Source organism: Panulirus ornatus, chromosome 68, assembly GCF_036320965.1.
Source record: "Panulirus ornatus isolate Po-2019 chromosome 68, ASM3632096v1, whole genome shotgun sequence".
NCBI lineage: Eukaryota > Metazoa > Arthropoda > Malacostraca > Decapoda > Palinuridae > Panulirus > Panulirus ornatus.
The window spans coordinates 9,502,353-9,517,133 of NC_092291.1; the positions used below are offsets into that span (position 1 = coordinate 9,502,353).

Below are 14,781 nucleotides of genomic sequence, written 5' to 3' on the forward strand. Positions count from 1 at the left end.
TGCATTCTTTTCCTTTTATCCCATTCATATAGATTTAAGTAATTTCCTCTTTTTGTATACCTTTTTAGAAGAGTACTGAAGATGTTTGACAGGTCCTTGAAAAAGGTAAAGAAAATAATGAGGTAAAGAATTCAGAAAAGCACGTAGGGTATTAGGAAAACTATTAAGTGGATTAAATGAGATACCAGTACATGCACTGAGAAGGTAAGATTGTTTATGATGAAATGTACTTGTATGTAAGTTTAAGTGTAAAGACCTTATAAAATCGGGATAGGATTGAGTAGTACGAGATGTTTTTCTGTAGAGTAACATGTTGCACATAAATTGTGAACTCTTAAAAGTGAAGAAAGAAAAGCTTTTGAAATGAAGAGTTACCTATTAAACATGGTTTAGGAAAATGCTTTAGATTAAGAAAGTGACAAAATCACTTGGATTTTGATGTACTGAATAAGTTATTGTATATAGTAGAATTATACTCAGGAATTATTAAAGCAGGAGAAATCAAGTTAGTTTGGAATGTACTTTGTGATGTGATTATTTTCAAGTTTATTTTGTGGGCAGCATTAGAATGGTGTAGGATAAAAAAGTAGAAGAAAAGAAGAGCAGGTAACGAAGATGAAAGATCAATTGAGAATTTTTGGTATTATGTAATGGATTATAGGGAACAAAAAGAAAAGCAGTCAAATGAGGGGAGAAGAGAATGTAAATAATTTTTTCTTTTCCATCATGCATTTGTGCTGTTTCCTGTAGGGCAGGGTGGCATTGGGAATGAATGAAGGCAAGCAAGCATGAATATGGACTTCAAGGGGGTAGTCACAGCAGTTGTCTCTCCATAACTAGTTCATTCCAGTGCCACTTATTATCCTTTAGTGCCTTCCTTTAAATAGGCCACAGGTAGAGGGCAACTCTAGCACAGTGTTTGCAGAGACTCCTGACTACTTTTACCCAATGCACCTATCTACTACTTCTGCCTAATGTTTCTACCTAATGCTCCTACCTAAATGTTCCTACCTACTACTACTTTCTACTGCTCCTACCATTCTTTACATAATCACTCAAACTTCCTCAGATATTTTGACCAGAGTTGAAGGTTAATAAATCTTATCTTCTTCATCTCATGCTATACATAACATGAGAGCTATTTCTCCATCTCCAGTTTATATCATTTAAAAAGGTTACGACAGTGAATAGGACTGGATTGTAGAACATAAAGATAAAAATGGAATATAAGGGAAACTATTTGAGGTTATTACGTAGAAAGTAGACCTTTGTTGAAAGCAGTTAATGAGTGAACCATTTAACATGTACTGTCAGGGAAAGAATGACAATATGGTCAGGTTAGGCACCTTGGGCTACATATAATGGATTAAGTACATGTCCATTGAGGTGAGAGAGATCTTCCCCTCAACACACATTATTGTAAATTTCATTGTGTGTGCAAGAATTTATGAGTTAGCATGCCAATTTCTTGTCCTTTCACATCAAACAAAACTTGTGTGTTCATGGTTACTTATATGAAGTTAAACTCCCTTCCACCTTTTGTGTCCATTGTTGATAATTTTCCATCCTCACCCACATCATCTCATCACACTATTTTTCAGAGTATTGCAGCTTATACTTTCTACCACTGTGTATACAGACATACTGTAGTTCATTTGAATTAAATTCCTGGTGTTCATGCCCAGTGTCAGGGGTCTGGGAACCCTCTCTAGTGATAAGGGTCTAGGAATCCTCCTTGGTGTCAAGGGTCTATGGGTTCTCTCCAGTATTAAGGGGCCTTTCCTGGTGATTAGGGGGTTCTGTCTTGGTGTCGGGCATGATTAGGAGATTCTGTCTTGGTGATTCACCGTTTCTTTTGGGAAACAAAAAAAATTGTAGCTGTTGATAAAGCCAAGCAATAAAAAGATACTTGTTTAGCTAATTTGTGGTTTAGTATAACATTTGTTTAGTCAATCTGTTCTTTAGAATGGATTTCTTTAATTTGAATTTCTAATATCAGTTATGTCATTGAAACAACAGGGATGAGGAGCCAAGTGGATCCAGTACATTCCTAACAATGACAGTGGACATCTTTACAGGACGATACCTCCATGTCTTATCAACATCTTGCTGATAAGATACAGATTTCTTGCTACATAATTGCTGATATATGTCATATTCAGCATGTGAAGGTAAGACTTGGCAGAGGATCTTGTAAAAAATCTGAATAGGAATTGTTTAAGCAATGGCATACTATGTATTTGTGTTTGGAAAGACAGCTGACTTAATGGTTCTTAAAATGAAAGGTACTTTTAACACTGAATGTTCATCTTAGTTTCAGCAAGTATAGATGAAATATGTATATATCATCCCTGGGACAGGGGAGAAAGAATACTTCCCACGTATTCCCTGCATGTCATAAAAGGCGGCTAAAAGGGGAGGAAGTGGGGGGCTGGAAATCCTCCCCTCCCAGTTTTTACTTTTCCAAAAGAAGGAACAGAGAAGGGGCCAAGTGAGGATTTCCTTCTAAGGCTCAGTCCTCTTTTCTTAAGGTTACCTCGCTAATGCGGGAAATGGTGAATATGTATGAAGAAAAATATATATATATATATATATGTGTGTGTGTAAAACAGCCAGTGGATACCATGGAGCTTGGTTGTTGTTAGGGGTTATGGTTTTGATGCATTGCACATGACAAAGAATAAACGTGAGTGAATGTGGCCTTTGTGTATATATGTATATAGATGAGTTTCTGTGGGAGAAGTGCCCGAAATGCCCGTATTAGATGGAGAGAGGTTAGTGAGGACAGATAAAATATTAAGGAGTGATTGTTACATTATCACACACCAATTCTTTGAAGTTAAATGTTGCAATGAAATAGAGTTGAGTATTAAGCTTGGAAGGACATGAGAGAATATATTTCTCCCAAAAAAGATCCCTACATGTTCTCCCTAAATAAGTTCTTACATAAGGAAGAAGGTGAATTAAATTGTGAGTGCTGCAGATATCAATAAGAATGACAGCCTTTATTAAAGAAATATGAGGGTAGGAGTTGGGGGCCAATAAGATATACTCTCATATACAAAAAGATTTATAAAAAGGAAACTCACATACCATCTGCTCATTCCAATGTGGTATTGCAGTTTGATATTCAGGGAACTAGAACAAACTATATAAAACAAAGATCAGAATTACTGGACCTAAATTTTCATGTTTCTGCAAAACTTTTGATAAATGGGTGAATAATGTTTATATAGACTTGGTTATACTGAAATCTAGGTAATATCAGGTTAAAACCAGGCATCCCTTTGCTGGTTCCCTCGGTACCTCATCCTCTACCACGGTTGGTTTAATCTTATCACTATGGCCAAAAAACACTGCCAAGCCCTGATGATAAGACACTGGGAAAAAAAAGAGATATATCCGGGCATCTCACGAGACCAGCTACCATGGTTAAGTAGGTGACGGCCAATGTGCTGTTCTCCCGCCAAATTAGCCCTCTGCACCAGAGACTGAAATGGCCAGAACCTTTTTTTTCCCTTGTATTACTGATCATGATAAGTACAAGACTATTACAACCACGATCCAATGCAATCAATTCACATTTGGCCGTAATGGATACTCCAAGAAAGGCAAGTCTGCATTGGTACTCTAATGATGCTAGAATTTATCTACCCAAATTTTTGGTACAAAATGGCCTGGTAAGGAAAGGAAAGTCAGGCCATATAAATGCAACAAGATACAATAATAAAAGATTCCTTAATGACAATAGAAATGACGCTCAAAAGCAATTCGTATATGATGATAGATGAAAGTTGAAAAAGTAAACATTGTAAAACTAATGTACTTATAAACTTTATGCGATGTGACTAAAACTGGGGCCTTTGAACCTTAGATTAGAACTTTGAAGGAAATAATGGACTCGAGATAAGGTGTTCAATGATATACAGGGATGCTATCAAATGATCAAGTAACCTGGACCTTCTCACCCCAGATACACAATACATTTTCCGCATACTTTGGTTTTTAAATGACAAGAGTCAAATGATGGTGATCTGTGACTGTTTAACCCCATATGCACAAAGTATGACGAGCAACTGTCGTCCTGTTTTGCTCAAGGATCGTACCTTCATGCTCATTGGGCCGCAGAATAGCTTAGGGTTTATGAAGGTTAGGAGGGGTGGTTTTGGGGGTGGGGGGCTGGAAATCCGCTCCTTTTGTATTATCACTCTCTCGAAGTATGGAAAAAAGGTGTTAAGTGAGACCTGTACCTCGTAGGATCCATTGCGAACTTTACATGTGTACATGGGGCGACGTGCTGTTAATGGAATTAACCGGGGCATATGAAGTAGCCGGAGAAACCACGGAAAGGTTTGTGAGGCCTGGTCATGAATAGGGGTCTCTGCTCTCGGTGCACTTACCTATGGCAGGTAGAGAATGGATGAGGAAATGAATGTAGCCTTTCTTTGTTCTTTGCTTTTACCATGTAAACGCGAAAAACGGTGAAAAAGTTTCCAAAAAATTATATGTATATATATATATATATATATATATATATATATATATATATATATATATATATATATATATGTAGAGAGAGAGAGAGAGAGACTGCCAAGCATGAGTCTGAAATCGGGTTAAGAAAGTAATGTATTTATAAATGTTTTTGTTGATACTCTGTGAACATTCTAGTTTTGTCATGCCAAAAGCAAATACTAGCTTCACGCTGAAAGGCGTAGATCAGGATGGTAACAAAGTGTGATGAAGTAGCAATAAAATGCAGCGGAACGCGATCGGCCGATATCGCAGATCGGATGATGCTGAAAAACGAGCCCCTTTCATTCATTTCTGCTGGTGCAGTTCTCATCAGTATATTAACTTCAACGTAGGAGAACTTTGTTCAGGTTTGAAGCCATCTGCCTCGGTAAGCTGGTGGCACAGTCTGTACTAGTGTAGTATGTTGGTAGTATTACCGGGCTTGCTGGAGCTCTCTCCTGGCAGGTGGCCTGGCTTCCCTCAAGTTGGGACGTTGTAAATACGATCTGGCGCAGCCTTGCTCAGTGACGTCATGACACGGGTGTAATACTAGTACCCTCATGACCAAGAACTGTTGGTTGTTGTACATTCCTTTGGCTGTTCCTTTTTTACCCTCGGGTACCATGCCCGAACAGAACATTTTAAGTATCATGAAGCCTGTGACTTATCAAATTTTCTTTTATAATACCCTGGTGTTCTCATATTGTTTATTATAGATTACCAAGTGGTGTACGTCAAGTGTAGCAGGGTTATGGACACTGTTATGCTGTTATCAGCACTATCACCGTTGACTACTTATCAGCTGATAGCCGGGCAGCAGACGCTACAGTTTGAAGCGGGCAGTTAGCCGCCGTCTGGGTAAGCGAGCAGTCATACAGCTGCAGTTGAGAATAATATAGTGTCCTGTGATATATACTGATACACCGTGTGGGTGTAAAGTGAGGCAGACATGGCGTGGAGGCAGGAGATTATTGTGGGAGTGGCGGTGGTGTTGGTTGCTTATGTGTTCTGTAGTGCCTCCACGGAACAGTCCATCACCGTCGACGGCAACTCTTACTCCGGGGTGGTTGTGGCCATCAGGGAGGACCTCGACATGGCCCAGTGTGCTGCTTACGTCAACAGCATCAAGGTGAGGAGATGGTAATGTTCTTCCGTGACCCCTGCCTTCCCTTGTTTCCATCCGATGGTCAGAAATAAACAAACGTCTTCAAAGACTTCATAGGTACTAATACCTATTCTCGGTATTAGTACGATGGCATACCACTGCCATCACCTCGCGTGGGCAGTATATCCATTGAGGGATGGTATGAGGTTAGAACAGGGCGACCCAGCTGTGGAAAAATCGTTGGTAGTGGCATTAAGGACACCGTCCGTCACTGATTTCAGCATTGGTTGGAGTATTTAAGAATGTTTGTGTTCACCGGTCCAAGCCTGGGTCGTTTTAGGATGAGCCGTAGTATCGCATGTAGGGTGTATGCTTATGAATGTATGGGTGCTTTTAGGTGGCTTTGTGTGTTGTGTATCGTATACGATATCTAAGAGCGGTTATAAAATGAAGGGATGTCACATTACTGAGGACCAGATAAACGCAAGGTTGCTGAAGTTGGAACGTATCCTCTCGACTCCTAAGGTTCTCAGATCAGTGCGTAATGGTATGCCAGCCGGCGATATTTCTAAGATTTTTCTTTATATCATGTCAGTTGAATCTTATTATCGATGATTCACTGATATGACATCCTGTAGCTCCTATCTGCAACATGTGCACATGGCCATTGAAGGATTCCCAGCTGCACTACCTCCTTGATAAACTTATCAGCTTATCAGGACATGGCAGATTAACGTCAATAACCGCTTTCTCCTGCTTTGACAGTGATTGATCATCTCCAGGATATTAACATGGGCGATTTGTTAAGTCAGAAATGGTAGCTATTGCTCTATTTTATTACTCTACGTTTGATGATGCCGTGTATCACACTAGCACCACTACCGTCTCTGTCCTTAGACGTAAATATTTGATGTCATTTAAAAGTATTAATTTAGTTGATGAACTTTTTTTTAGACTTCATATACGCATATTTTGCTGGAGTTCAGTTAGCAAGAGGAAGTATTCATCTTGAGATCTTTTAGAATGGGTAAGACAGACACTTTAGGTTGTACAATAAATTATTTAGTGCCCATTTGGAATGACATGGTGAAAAGGGGTGCTCTAGGATGAATATAATGTAACTGAAATCCTTTAGGATATACACGGGCGAGATTTACTCATTGTTAATGAAACTGAAGTTGAGACTACCGTGATATGGAAAGGATACGAGTTAAAAGTTAGTTGATTTTTGTTTCTTTGATATACGCTGTCTTGATGGGTCGGTCGCTGACGCATTCACGAGCTCGTCGGAAATGTGACGCAGCGTCATCAAATATTAAAGGCGACGTGGGTTCGCAGCAGTACAGTAATGTCTTGCACATCTTCCATACAAAAATCTCGAAAACTGTGGCTTGTTTCATAATTATTGGCATTTTTAGTTAGTCTTATTATGATTAATATCCGAAAGGCTAAATTTTGCTTATTTGTTTGAACCAGTTGTTTGCAGGTCATGTATCGTGTATATCATAAATTAAGATTTGCTATAGAGAAATTAATTTTTCTACAGGTAGAATGCTGATTTCGGTTTTGAACACTGTTTCATTCATTGGGGAGTTGGTTTAATCTATATAATAAATAGATGACATTGTAAAACAGACAGTAATCAATATTCAAAAGTAAAATTCTGAAGTAAATAGTAAAAAGTCTTTGTCGCGTGAAAATGAAACATTGGCTGAAAAAATAGCTGGTAGTCATTGCTATGAAGGCATTGAAACTCAAAAAGTTAATGCGAACTCGAGTGTTGTAACGAAGATACCCAACAAATGCTAAGTTATCAGATCTAGCAAAAAAGTTCATGTGCGAATTCTCTGGAAACGCATCCATTTGTTTCCTTCAGTCATTATCATAGTTGATGGACATCCAATGGCCGTAAGTGATTATTTATTTCATTTACACACCAATGGCCGTAAGTGATTATTTATTCCATTCACCAAACATTCAGCTCACGTGGAATATCCACGTTTACTCAAAGCATATCGCTGGTTAGAAAATCAAAACAAAACGGCTGTTATGAAAGCTGTGAACGAAATAACGGGCTACAGTAGTGAAAATCTTTAAATCTCTCCGATGATTCATACATCGGGCTGAAACGAACTTCAGTTAACCGATTGTATGAACAGTGACCCTTTTAACCCGTGAATATGAAAGTGCGATTTTCGCGCCGCGACGGTAAAACACTTGTGGGTCTCACTGAAGGCTTTTGCAATGACCTTTAAGGGCCAGGCCAAGCCATCGTTCAAATAAGAGCCGAAATTAGAACATGATCAGTTACTGTTGGCATTTGCGATTTCTCTCACTGGATCCAAAATAACGAGTTCTGCAGTGATGACATCTGTTAAGTAAAGTGCTAAGCCAGGAAAGGGGGAAATTCCTTCTTTAGTATAGAGGTACAGGGTGCAGACGAAAAGGAATGCAAGTCATCTCTCTGCCTTTGGCGTCAGATTGCGAAAATCTTTGTAGAAAGAATTACAATAGAATTTATAAGATTATCTTACCCATTATTATTGATTTTTAAGTAAAGTTATTTTTAGAAAGTTAAATCTGAAAGTATATGAACGAACTAGGGTTACCCTACTTTCATCTCCCAAAAGTGAAACTTATTTTGTAGTTTGGTACCGACCGAGTGGGATTGTTTGAGAGTTTTTGCCATTTTGAAGTGATTACTTACTGATTAATAAACCTGTAGGCGGATTACCAGTAGATGAGTTAATGTATGATTCAGCACCTCATCATGAATTCATGAGATGACTATCGAGACTAATTTATCACTGTGATGAAACCCTAAGACGCACTGTCACTAATAGAAAAGGAAAATGGATATTGTTGAAAGCGTAAACACGTGAGATATTGATACGCTTTCAGGTACATGTTACATTTGCATGACTTTCCAATTTCTTTATAGGATGTGATGGTGAACGCTTCCTCTCTCTTGTTTGACGCCACGGACAACAAGCTGTACTTCGGTGAGGTGTTCATCGTGGTTCCTGCCGCGTGGAAGGACTGCGGTGAAGTCCACGTTAACGCCAGCGACCTGGGGCTGAACTGGGACAACGCCCACATCCGGCTGGGGCCTCGTCACCCAGTGTTTGGGGACAATCCCTGGACTCAGCAGCCCCGGGGTTGTGGTCAGCCAGGCGACTTCATATATATGTCAGATACGTTTCTCAATGACTCCAGTCTGGGGTCTCAAGGTATGGGCATTTACCAAGGGAAAAGGAATGGATGCCTTGAGTGAGGATTGAAAACGAGCAATGCTGTCTTATCAGAGGGCTAAAAGCTCATTTGTTTATGTATCCACTCAAAAAAATTTAATCTTTACAAATGAGTACTAATTGTATACATAGTGCAAATAGGATTAAACTTTAATTATTATATAAACTGGGTCATAGAGTTCCCAGGGGTATTAAGCATGGGATTTTTTTTGTTAAAGAAACAGGATTTGAAAGTGGTCAGGGAAATGTGAGATTTTAGTGAAAGCTTAGAATGACTCCATATGTAGTAAATTAAGTGCTAAGAAATTTGAAAAATTTAAAGATTTTTTGTTTTTGGCAGCGGGGTTGTATGGACATTGTGAATTTTCTTTCATTTATATGCAGTTTGAATAGGTGTAAATTGAGTTGACCTTTGTGTAATGATACATTTCAAATTGTGCCTATAATCATTTATGTATTGTCATTTAAGTAAAGGTACATTGATTCAGGTCAGTATTATCTGAGTTCATTGATAAGGGAAAAGTCAGGGAATTTTGTATCTTTTTACCCCTTCACATGAAATGGCTAAAGGCATTGCTAATTGATCAAGGTACAATAGACCCAGGATTCATGTTCAGCACTGAGGGAAGCATGCATAATGAGCTTCCATAGAAAAGGGCCATCCTATGAAAAAATAGATTCGGGTATATTTTTGCATAGGTTTAAAAACTGGAAAAAGGGACAGTGAAGAATATTATCAAGAAATGTAATTTAGTATCTAATATGCAGGGGCAACAGGTACCTAATAAATAAGAAGTATATATAAATGTGATAATATTTTAGAAACAAATAAAAATTAGCTATTAAGGTATTAAATATCTCAGGGTAGTATTCAGGCTTTTTCTATTTCAAAATTGGACAGTAACATGACTGTTGCCTTAGTTATCTTGACTAACCTTATATGGGGGAGAAAGAATACTTCCAATTCATTCCCTGCATGTTGTAGAAGGCGACTAAAAGGGGAGGGAGCGGGGTGGTGGAAGTCCTCCCCTCCCATTTTTAACTTTCCAATAGAAGGAACAGAGAAGGGGGCCTATTGAGGATATTTCCTCGAAGGCTCAGTCCCCTGTTCTTAACGCTACCTCACTAATGCAGGATATGGTGAATGTGTTTGAAAAAAAGTATATACTGAGAGTAAATGTGAATGAGAGCAAGGTTATTAGGTACAGTAGGGTTGAGGGACTAGTCAATTGGGAGGTAAGTTTGAATGGAGAAAAACTGGAGGAAGTGAAGGGTTTTAGATATCTGGGAGTGGATTTGGCAGCGGATGGAACCATGGAAGCGGAAGTGAATCATAGGGTGGGGGAGAGAGCGAAGGTTCCGGAAGTGTTGAAAAATGTGTAGAAGTTGAGAACATTATCTTGGAAAGCAAAAATGGGTATGTTTGAAGGATAGTGGTTCCAACAATGTTATATGGTAGCGAGGTGTTGGCTATAGATAGAGTTATGCGGAGGAGGGTGTATGTACTGGAAATGAGATATTTGAGGACAATATGTGGTGTGAGGTGGTTTGATCTAGTAAGTAATGAAAGGGTAAGAGAGATGTGTGGTAGTAAAAAGAGGGTGGTTGAAAGAGCAGAAGAGGGTGTTTTGAAATGGTTTAGTCACATGGAGAGAATGAGTGAGGAAAGATTGACAAAGTGGATATATGTGTCAGAGGTGGAGGGAACAAGGAGTAGTAGGAGACCAAATTGGAGGTGGAAAGATGGTGTGAAAAAGATTTTGAGTGATTGGGGCTTGAACATGCAGGAGGGTGAAAGGCGTGCAAGGAATAGAGTGAATTGGAACGATGTGGTATACTGGGGTCGGTGTGCTGTCAATGGATTGAACCAGGGCATGTGAAGCGTCTGGGGTAAACCATGGAAAGTTTTGTGGGGCCTGGATGTGGGAAGGGAGCTGTGGTTTCGGTGCATTATACATGACAGCAAGAGACTGAGTGTGAACGAATGTGGCCTTTGTTGTCTTTTCCTAGCGCTGCCTCGCGCACATGCAGGGGAGGGGGTTTTTCATTTCATGTGTGGCGGGGTGGTGACTGGATTGAATAAGGGCAGACAGTATGAATTATGTACATGTGTATGTATGTATATGTCTGTGTGTGTATATATATGTATACGTTGAGATGTATAGGTATGTATATGTGCGTGTGTGGACTTGTATGTTTATACATGTGTATGTGGGTGGGTTGGGCCATTTCTTTCGTCTGTTTGTTTATTTATTTTGTTTATTATTATTTATTGATGTTTCCCATCAGCGAGGTAGTTCCAGGAAACAGACAAAGGCCCATCCACTCATATACACATATACATAAATTCCCATTCACGCACATATATATACATAACATATACATACACATACACAGACATATACATAGATACGCATGTACATATTCATACTTGCTTGCCTTCATCCATTCCTGTCGCTACCCCACCCCTAAGGAAGCAGCATCATTATCCCCGCTTCAGTGAGGTAGTGCCAGGAAAACAGACAAAAAGGCCGCATTCATTCACACTCAGTCTCTAGCTGTCATGTGTAATGCACCGAAATCACAGCTCCCTATCCACATCCAGGCCCCACAGACCTTTCTATGGTTTACCCCAGATGCTTCACATGCCGTGCTTCAGTCTATTGACAGCATGTCAACTCTAGTTTACCACATCATTCCAATTCACTCTATTCCTTACATGCCTGTCACCCTTCTGTATATATGAAAGAGAGAAAAAAAAATAAAGGATTGTTTTAAGAAGTTTAACCTGAGAGGGCATTGGAGATGGGAAAGATTATTGAAATTAACCCAAATCACTTACCTTCAGACAAATTACTGGTGCACGAATGGGCCAAATTCCGGTGGGGAGTGTTTGAGGAATATGGTCACCTTCATGATGCCGTCTTTCCATCGGCTTACCGTGTCAACCACATGGCCTTTGAACCCAACTACTGCAGCAATGGGGAGATATCTGGAGACATGGGGTTAGAGATATTAGTATTAATGGTATTAACGAGACAGAAAGAGAGGTGTAGATATCAAACAGATGATAATGAATTACCATTTATATATTTGATTGTATTTGTCCATACATTTGGTTGGATCTCTGACATAGGCTTAAGCATAATGATAAGAACATTGTCTGGTGAAAAATGTGCCACTTCTATGTTAATGTGTATAACTTTCAATATTATATTTTGCAAGATAACACATGTGAGTATTATTTTGTTCTGCCAGTGATGATTGTAAAGACATCAGTAGGGAAGAGAACTGCTCCTTCACCCCAGATGAGATGGACAGTAACAGTACTGTCACCTCATCGCTCATGTCCGTTCCCTTCCTCAGCACAGTAAGTCCCATCTACCTTTCCCTTCTTGAGGACAATATTTTCTGTCTAACTGTCTCTCTTCCCATCACATTAAGTCCTGCCTACCCATTCCTTGCTTCAGCAGAGTAAGTCCTGTTTACCCATCCCTTTCCTCGGCAAAGTAAATCCTTTGTACCTGTCCCTTTTTTCAGCACAGTAAATCCTCTCTTCCCCTCCCCTTTCTGAGCACAGTAAGTCATGCATGTCCATCTTCCCCATTTGTTTATCAATCCCTTTCTTCATCTGAGTCGGTCCTGTCTACACTCCCCCTTCTTCAGCACAGTAAGCCATGTCTACCTTGTATGAAAGGATTGATGGTGACTGTTCTTTATGTTAGTGGAGCACAAATTGTAGCAACAACTATTTTAAGGCAAAACTCTTGATTTTGAGAAACGTTTTTGTTGTAAATAATGGAATATCATATTCTGGTGAATGTTGACCTACATCGTGATGACCTTTTTAACATAATGCAGGTGGTGAAGTTTTGCAATTCCAGTGACCACAATAAAGGAGCGCCAACCAAGCACAATCTACTGTGTGACAAAAAAAGCACCTTAGATGTCATCAACCAACACCCTGACATGGAGCAGTAAGTTCATTTTCTCTGCTTTTGTATGTAAATATGTAATTACTCATAATTACCTATTTGTACTATATTTGGAAGGAATTTTCCTCTCATGGGGCCCCATATCTTGAACATTCTTTGCTGTCATGCAACTTGAATTTATGAATGCTATCTGCATTAACCTTATTCTCATTCATTTTATTCCATTTCTCCTCCACTGTTATGCTATATAAGTACTTATTTGCATCTTTTTTTAACAAGTTTCTAGCTTCATATCATGCTGCATTGTATGGTTGCTCTTGACTTATATCTCTCAAAGAATTGTAGTCTGTCTGCATCAATGATCTGTTTTAAAATCACCCCTAACTCTTCCCTCTTTCAAGGTGGGACAATTTAAGGCTCCAGTTATTTGCCTGTACTTGAGCTTTCGTAATTTTGGTAATGTCTGTGTTGCACTCCCCTTGACCTTTTCTTTTAGCTCTTTTCATTTCTTTTTTAAGGTATAGTGACCAAGCTTGAGAAGCATATTCTAGTTTTGGCTGTGTTTAGACAATTAACAGCTTGCTGAATATTTCCTTATCCACAGACTTGAAAGCTATTCTAAAATTTAGAAGCAGGCAGGCAGTTTGTTTCCTCAACTGTTCTAACTTTAGGACTCTAGTGAAAAGTTAGGGATGATGTCAACTCCCAAATCCTACTCACTTACAAACTCCTGAAGCTCATTTCCTGCTAGGTAATAATCATATTGAGGCCTTCTTTCATTTTATCCTGTCCTCATTTCTTGGGTTGAGCTTCATCATTCATGTATCAGACCAACTCTGGAGTCTGTTTAGTTCCCTTTGTAAGTTGATACACTCCTTGTTTTTCACTAACCCCATGACCTTTGTGTCATTTGAAAACAGATTTTTTCCATTACTTCAGGTAAGTCATTACATACATCAGGAAAAGTAATGGTCCTAGAAGAGAACCCTGTGGCACTCCACTGGTCACCACAACCCATCAGGATAAGGCTCCTCTGACATTTGCCCTTGTTCTCTTGCACTAAGATAATCTGTCCATTAAAGAAGTTACCTCTTACTCCTGTCTCATGTTCCATCTTCTCAATCGGCCTCTTATCTCACTTTCTTAATCATCCCACCAGACATACAACCACCAGAAACCACACTCTCCCCAGACAGACATGAGTTCTCTGCACATCGCCCATCTCTACAACACTACAAGCACCATTTGATCATATCCCAAGACCCTTTATGCCCACGATGTAACTACCATGAAGAAGACACTGGCACTTTCTGTTCAGTTGCACTGCACTTTCAGCACATAGACACACACACACACGCACACACACCCAGAGCATCACAAGGCTTTATAACCTGAGGTCCTGACTGGGCATTGTACTTTTTATATATTTAATATCTGTACAGCTTGTGGCACCTGTGCAGGCTAATTCGTGATGTGATTTGAAAAAAAATGAATAGTATTGGTATAAAAATTTTCAACATTAGTTTTATTATTGCTTGTAGTACTTATGAATGTCCTGCATATATGGACATATAGGTAGGTTGATGAATTGGTAGAACATTAAACAGGAAGGTATGTGTATTATTAAGTGGGTTAAAGGCCAGTGCCTGAGAAGGGTGAAAACAATTGAAGGTTTGTGTATAGAGTGAAGACAAAGTAGTTTCATTGTTTGTGAAAACAGGGTAAGGGTTGGTGCTTTGGTTGAGAAAAAAGGGGAAGGATGGGCGGCTGTGTAAAAAAGTCAGGGGTTAAGAAGACGGAGATAAGGTGGGTGCCTTGATTAAGATGACAGGAAAATGAATTCTAAAAGTTAAAACAAAAGGGGCAGGGTAGATGTATACAAGTGAAGATGGGAAAGTTGGATGCCTAGGTTGAGAAGACGGGAGAAGGGTAGATGTTGAGGCTGAGAAGAAAAGGAAGGGTAGATGCCAGGTTG

At 39.3% G+C, this 14,781-nt stretch overlaps 1 protein-coding gene across 2 annotated transcripts in view; it reads left to right on the forward strand.

Moving 5' to 3' along the window:
* The first annotated feature begins 2,056 nt into the window (after positions 1-2,056).
* The window catches only part of LOC139747329 (calcium-activated chloride channel regulator 2-like), a 35,386-nt gene continuing 22,661 nt past the window's right edge, over positions 2,057-14,781 (forward strand). The window contains exons 1-5 of one of the 2 annotated variants that reach the window (XM_071659514.1): positions 2,057-2,171; positions 8,562-8,850; positions 11,720-11,876; positions 12,130-12,241; positions 12,733-12,848. In XM_071659514.1, coding sequence (XP_071515615.1) covers positions 2,091-2,171; positions 8,562-8,850; positions 11,720-11,876; positions 12,130-12,241; positions 12,733-12,848 — 755 coding nt within the window. In that variant the 5' untranslated portion in view covers positions 2,057-2,090. Of the gene's footprint in view, positions 2,172-5,344; positions 5,645-8,561; positions 8,851-11,719; positions 11,877-12,129; positions 12,242-12,732; positions 12,849-14,781 lie in introns of those variants that run through there. The other variant, XM_071659513.1, reaches the window with a different exon arrangement.